At 54.5% G+C, this 7,185-nt stretch overlaps 1 protein-coding gene across 1 annotated transcript in view; it reads left to right on the plus strand.

Moving 5' to 3' along the window:
• The first annotated feature begins 1,322 nt into the window (after positions 1 to 1,322).
• The window catches only part of ENPP7 (ectonucleotide pyrophosphatase/phosphodiesterase 7), an 11,867-nt gene continuing 6,004 nt past the window's right edge, over positions 1,323 to 7,185 (plus strand). Inside the window, exons 1-4 of the mRNA XM_010856522.1 lie at positions 1,323 to 1,575; positions 4,139 to 4,284; positions 5,402 to 6,028; positions 6,678 to 6,915. Coding sequence (XP_010854824.1) covers positions 1,323 to 1,575; positions 4,139 to 4,284; positions 5,402 to 6,028; positions 6,678 to 6,915 — 1,264 coding nt within the window. The remainder of the gene's footprint in view (positions 1,576 to 4,138; positions 4,285 to 5,401; positions 6,029 to 6,677; positions 6,916 to 7,185) is intronic.

Raw genomic sequence — 7,185 nt, forward strand, 5'->3', positions numbered from 1 at the left:
GTGTCATCTGCATATCTGAGGTTATTGATATTTCTCCTGGCAATCTTGATTCCAGCTTGTGTTTCTTCCAGCCCAGTGTTTCTCATGATGTACTCTGCATATAAGTTAAATAAACAGGGTGACAATATACAGCCTTGACGTACTCCCTTTCCTATTTGGAACCAGTCTGCTGTTCCATGTCCACTTTTAACTGTTGCTTCCTGACCTGCATACAAATTTCTCAAGAGGCAGATCAGGTAGTCTGGTATTCCCATCTCTTTCAGAATTTTCCACAGTTTATTGTGATCCACACAGTCAAAGGCTTTGGCATAGTCAATAAGCAGAAATAGATGTTTTTGTGAAACAGACAGATGCACTATCTTATTTCCCTGCTTGCTTGCTTTTTGCTGACTCCCACTATTCTACTGCTTTACTTGTTGATTCATTTTGTGTGTCCCCAACCAAACTGAAAGAAGCCAGGAACACCGTCTGTCTCCTTCACTGTCGTGTCCCCAGGACTTAGAGTGGGACCTGGCTGGTGGAACATGTTTCATAGGGAGTGAGAAAGAGAGACAGAGACAAAGAGACAGGTGGAGAGAAAGTGAGTGAGACAGAAAACTGCACGGTGAAATCAGAGGTCCCTCCCAACACCACCCTCTCCATGAGCACAGTGTAGCAAGGGAGGCCACACTTCTCACCATCTTGCTGATGAAATCCAACAGTGAGGCTGCCCATGCCTGTGCCTTCTGGGGCTCCTTGAGGCCTGAGAAGGAGGGCACAGCAGGCACTAATCCAGGTTGGAGCTCTGCCTGCCCCACCGCAGGACCCCCCTTAGCATGGGCAGGAAGGGGAAGAGGTGCTCCCCCAGGCTGGGGAGTCCCCATAGACAAGGCCAGTCTCCTGAACCCTGAACCCACAGCCCTGGTCCAAAGGCCTCCCCAAATTATAGTCTGGAGGAAAGGGCCCCATCCGGGTGCTCTGGGACACAGTGAGCCAGGCACAGGGACCCAGAGTCACTATGAGAGCTGGGGTTGGGGACACAGGCTTTTCCGATGGAGTGAGTCGATTCTGTTCACCACGCCTTCCAGAATGGTCCCCATCCTCCCTGGAAAGACACTTGTGCACGAAGCGGGAAGGGCATCGAGATCCGCTGTCAATAAAGGCAGATGCGCCCAAGGGCCAGGCCCAGGGTGCGGACACAGCAGCCAGGGGCCACCTCTGAGGCTCCCGCACAGTCTCAGTTCAAAGACGCACAGGATAAGAGCTGTTCAGTGACCCTGGGACTTTGCTCTGCTCATCAGCAGAAAACTTCCCTCGGCACTTGCATCTCTGGCGAACCCATCATGGGAGCCCCAGCTGTCTTCCTTGCCGTGGCCCTGGCCACCCTCCTGGCTCCAGCATCAGGGGCTCCTGTCCGCCAGCAGGCCTCCCGGAACAAGCTGCTCCTGGTATCCTTCGATGGTTTCCGCTGGAACTATGACCAGGACGTGGACACCCCCAACCTGGATGCCATGGCACTGGACGGGGTGAAAGCTCGCTACATGACCCCTGCCTTCATCACCTTGACCAGCCCCTGCCACTTCACTCTGGTCACTGGTGAGTGTTGGCCTCAGATGGGGCTTGGGGTCCTGGGGGGGCAGCTGAGAAACCAGGGAACCCACAAAGTGAACCGCAGTGCGGGCATGGAGCCTCGACCCGGTGGGCACACAATGCAAGGGCAAAGGTGAGGCCAAGGAGGGGACACCCTTACTGGGCAGACATGACCCGGCCAAAGGGTATGTTAGGAACCCTTCCTGTCGGGGGCAAGTGATAGAGGCAGATAAAAAACACCTGGAGGTCCCATCGTAAGTGGGGACCACACCCAGGGTGGCAACCCAGGAGGGCTTCTGGTGGAGGTGAGTGTGGCCAGGATTCAGAAAGGCAGGAGAGTTGAGCCTGAGGCTCCTGCTCTTTCCACTGCTCGCTCCCAGCCACCCTCGAACCCACCATTGCTCTATTTAGGCCGGAAGCCTAAAATCCGGGTGTCACAGAGCCACACTCCCTCCAGAGGCTGGAAGGGAGGATTCTTCCCACCTGTCCCAGTTTCTGGGGACCCAGGCAATCCTGGACTTGTGGCCGCAGCTCTCCAATCCCTGCCCCCTGTCACATGGCCATCTCCCCTCTGTGTATCTTTCCTCTTCTTGTTAAGGACACCGGTCACTGGATTTAGGGCCCACCTGATGTGGAATGCCCTCATCTTTTTTTTATACATAATTTTATTTGTTTATTTTTGACTGCACTGGGTCTTCATTGGTACACGTGGGCTTTCTCTAGTTGCAGTGAGCAGGGGCTACTCCTCACTCAGTGCCGTGAGCTTCTCATTGTGGGGGCTTTTCTTGCTGCAGAGCACAGGCTCCGGGCGCCCAGGCTTCAGTAGTTGCAGCATGCAGGCTCAGTAACTGTGGTTCGCAGGCTCCGGAGTGCTGGTGGCACACAGGCTTAGTTACTCCACAGCATGTGGGATCTTCCCAGACCAGGGATTGAACCATGTCCCCTGCATTGGAGGGCTTTGCTAGTAGCTCAGTCAGTAAAGAATCCGCCTGCAATGCAGGAGATCCTGGTTCGATTCCTCGGTCGGGAAGATCCCCTGGAGAAGAGATAGGCTACCCACTCCAATATTCTTGGGCTTCCCTGTGGCTCAGCTGGAAAAGAATCCGCCTGCCATGCGGGAGATCTGGGTTTGATCCCTGGGTTGGGAAGATCCCCTGGAGAAGGGAAAGGCTACCCACTCCGGTATTACGACCTGGAGAATTCCATGGACTGTATAGTCCATGGGATCACAAAGAGTCGGACATGACTGAGCGACTTTCACTTTCCCTTTCCCCTGCATTGGCAGGCAGATTCTTTACCACCGTGCCACCAGGGAAGTCCCCAGGATGCCGCCATCTTAACAAAACTAATGACATCTGCAAAGACTATTTCCAAACAAGGTCACATTCAGAGGCTCTGGGTGGGCATGACTTTGAAAGTGAAAGTGTTAGTCGCTCAGTCGTGTCTGACTCTTTGAGACCGCATGGTCTGTCCATGGAATTCTCTAGGCAAGAATACTGGAGGGGGTTGTCATTCCCTTCTCCAGGGGATCTTCCCAACCCAGGGAATGAACCAGGGTTTCCTGAATTGCAGGCAGATCTTTTTTACCATCTGAGCTGCCAGGGAAGCATGACTTTAAGGCATGTCACTCGTACAGACAGCTTATTCTCACACCAGCATTTTCATGACCACACGCAAGCAGAGGCCCATGGTGCTCTCTTTTGCATGTCACCTCCTTACTGACCACAGGACAATGGGGAATATGAAGGAAGGAGGTGGACTCTTCAACACCCCTCTTTTTCTACTTTCTGAACTCATGTGGAGGCATTGCCATGAAAAAAATTTTTTTTAATTTTTGAGGAACCACCATACTGCTTTTCATAGCAGCTGTACCATTTCACGTTCCTACCAACAGTGCACAAGGTTTCCAACAGAGCATAGTGCTTTGGGGGGGTTTTGTAGTTTTTTAAATTTTATTTATTTTAAAATTAAAATTAAAATTTTATTTATTTGGCTGTGTCAGGTCTTAGTTGTACACTGGGTCTTTGTTGCGTCACGTGGGATCATTCGTCGCAGAATACAGACTCTCTAGCTGTGGCTCGAGGGCTCAGTAGCCGCGGTGCATGGGCTTAGCTGCTCTGTGGCATGTGGGATCTTAGTTCCCTGACCAGGGATCAAACCCACGTCCCCTGAATTGCAAGGCGGAATCTTAACTCTTGGACCACCAGGGAAATCCTGAAAAAAATACTTAAAAAAGACACCTTCTCTCGGTTTATTTATCTTCCTGCCTGAGATTCTATTTCATGGGTGGGCCATAATTGATTTAATTAGTTCTCTCCAGATAGCCAGCCAGGTTGCTCCCAATCTTTTGCTAAAACCAACGAGGCTGCAAACGATATCCCAGAACGTGGGTATTAACACCTTTGTAAGAGTTCAGCGGCAGGATTAGCTACTCAAAGTGGAAGCAGAATCTCTGGGCTGGGGTACGTGGCTGTGGTGGCCCAGCCCGGCTCCCAGGGCCACGTGTGCCTCCCCGCCCCCTGCCCTGGCTGTGCCCTCCCTCCCACCACCCCCCTCTGCCATCCCACAGGCAAATACGTCGAGAACCACGGGGTGGTTCACAACATGTTCTACAACACAAGCAGCAAGGTGAAGTGGCCCTACCACACCACACTGGGCATCCAGAAATGGTGGGACAACGGCAGCTTGCCCATCTGGATCACCGCCCAGAGGCAGGTAATGCTGTACCCACGCCCACTTGGACAGACGGAGGGGGCGGGAGGGGGACCTGGCCGAGCAGGCCGTGTCCATGCCATGACCACGGGGCATCCACGGCAGGACCCGGGAGTTCAATGCTCCCAGCCTGGGAGAGGTGCTGAGTGGGCCCCATGGGAGATGGGAGCCAGGTGCCCATGAGGACCCGCCAGTGGCTGCACAGGCTGCCCTGTCCTCCCTGGGACCCAGAGGGATTGTTGCATCCTCCTGACTGGAGGGAAAACTGGGCTTCGGCACTGGTGAAAAGGGGGCCACATGGAAAATAATGTCACTCCACTAACAGGCAGGGAACAATGAAATGGCTTCATCCTGGTTCCCCTCTCAGGGCCTGGCAGTCGAATGCTAAAGGGTGAAAGATAAGAGTGAGAGGTGGGTCATCCCAGTGAAAAGCCCAGAACCCCAGCCTCTTGCAATGCTCTGGGCTTCCTGACAACAAACTCAAATGGGTGATTTTGAGGTGAGCCCAGAATAAACTTCACAGGCAGGGGTCCAACTCACATCTGAGTCCCCTCACTTCAGAAGGAGCTACCAGACACCAGGCTTGCTTGCAGAAAGCATAGCCTAGAACTGACATCTCAAGGTGGACATGATGACCTGAGGCAGTGGACAGATGGTGGAAAGGACAGATGGATCTGTAAACAAAACAGCAATTGGTTTATGGAAAGACAGACGGATGGCCGGGTTGAAGGCTAGAAGGGCAGGCAATGGAGAGGCCGATGGATGCATGGCAGGAGAGGCTGGGCTGCAGGTCGGAAGGGAGCGTTCACAGAGCAGCGATGTGACCTACGGCCACAGTGACAATGAGGACACAGCATATCTGGGGACACTTTTATATCCACTATCTGATTAGTGCTGAGTCCACTGGGCACCTGCTCTCTCCTCTATAAAATCAGTATCAGCCCTAATAACATAAGATAAGAGCTATGAAAGGTCTTTCAGAAAATACAAACCCCTGTGGCTGCAGGCAGGAGCAGGGATGGGTAAGCATGCAGTCCGGGGGCAGGCGGTCAGGGCAGATGTTTCAGCAGGGGACAAGCAGGAGGAGGCCCTCAGCCCTGATGCCACCTTCCCCCCGCAGGGCCTGAAGACCGGTTCCTTCTTCTACCCCGGCGGGAATGTCACCTACCAAGGCGAGGCCGTGACGCTGAGCCGGAAGGAAGGCATCCTTCACAACTTCAAGGACGAGGCAGAGTGGAGGGCCAACATCGACACGGTGATGACGTGGTTCACGGACGAGGGCCTGGACCTGGTCACCCTCTACTTCGGAGAACCGGACTCCACAGGCCACAGGTATGGCCCCGAGTCCCAGGAGAGGAAGGAGATAGTGATGCAGGTGGACAGGACCGTGGGCTACCTCCGGGACAGCATCAGGAAGAGCGGCCTGGAGAGCAGCCTCAACCTGCTCATTCTGTCTGACCACGGCATGACCACCGTCAACAAGACGGCCAGCGACCTGGTGGAGTTCCACAAGTTCTCCAACTTCAGCTTCAAGGACATTGAGTTCGAGCTCCTAGACTACGGACCAAACGGGATGCTGCTCCCCAAGGAAGGAATGCTGGAGAAGGTGTACGAGGCCCTCAAGGACGCCCACCCCAGACTCCACGTCTACAAGAAGGAGTTCTTCCCCAAATCCTTCCACTACGCCAATCACTCGCGGATCACCCCTCTGCTTATGTACAGCGACCCAGGTTATGTCATCCACGGGGTGAGTTTCAGGGTGCAGGCACATCTCTGCCCTGCTGAGTCTCTCTGGTTCTATAGAAAGCACTTCCCTATTTCTAGTCAGACCCCAACTTGAGGCGTGTCAGCCTCCAAAGGGACACACCCACACTATGCGACAGGAATTGGGGTGTGTACATGCACTGCGTACCTGTGTGCATGGGTGTGCATGCATACATGTGTTTGTGTGTGCACGTGCGTGTATAGGGTAAAGTGGGAAGGCTAGCTAGCTGTAAGAGTGACACACAAGAGGTGAGAGAGCTCAAGGAGGCTGAGAGGGAAGCAATATGCAGAGCAGGGGCAGGATTCTAGGCAAGGAGTACTGATGTGTGGGCGCCCAGCCATGGAAAGGAACCCAGAGTGTGTCCTTGGCTGAAGCTCCGCCCCCTTTACGTGGGTCTCCATTCATGTCTCTGGGTCTTCACTGAGGCTCCTTCTTTGGGCCACTGATCTTTGGGGCTGAGAATTCAGAGACAGGGAGGCTCAGAATCTTTCCCACCCCACCCCACCCCCTCGATTTGAACTCCCTGCAGCAGTCCTCTGCAACCCAGGGCCCGGCAGATGGTGCTCCTGGAGAGGGTAGGGAGGGCTGGGAGGGTCAGCACAAACTCACTCTGGACCCTCCCTCCTGGCAGAGAGTGAACGTGCAGTTCAACAACGGGGAGCACGGCTTCGACAATGAGGTCATGGACATGAAGACCATCTTCCGGGCTGTGGGCCCCAGCTTTAAGAAGGGCCTGGAGGTGGAGCCTTTCGAGAGCGTCCACGTGTATGAGCTCATGTGCAAACTGCTGGGCATCGTACCAGAGGCCAACGATGGGCTCCTCAGCACCCTACTGCCTATTCTCCAGGAGACCACCGCGACCCCCTCAGGTGTGCCTCTAGGCAGCTGCAGGGGATGGGGGCCTGCAGAGCCATAACCAGGGTGCCCCGCCAGCCAGTTGGTGTCACCTGCTCCTTCCTGTCCCTGGCTCCTGGGAACATCTGGAGCCCTGACATCCCCATGGCACCTGACACCGCACAGTGCACTTTGTGCATCTCGGCTGCATATGCAGGAGAGCCGGTGGGCGTGAGCAGCCTTGTTTAACACGGGGAGGCTGAGGGCCAGAGGAGCTGGCAGTTTGCCCACTGGACAGGCCACCT

Source organism: Bison bison, unplaced genomic scaffold (assembly GCF_000754665.1).
Source record: "Bison bison bison isolate TAMUID 2011002044 unplaced genomic scaffold, Bison_UMD1.0 scf7180017864371, whole genome shotgun sequence".
Classification (NCBI taxonomy): Eukaryota; Metazoa; Chordata; class Mammalia; order Artiodactyla; family Bovidae; genus Bison; species Bison bison.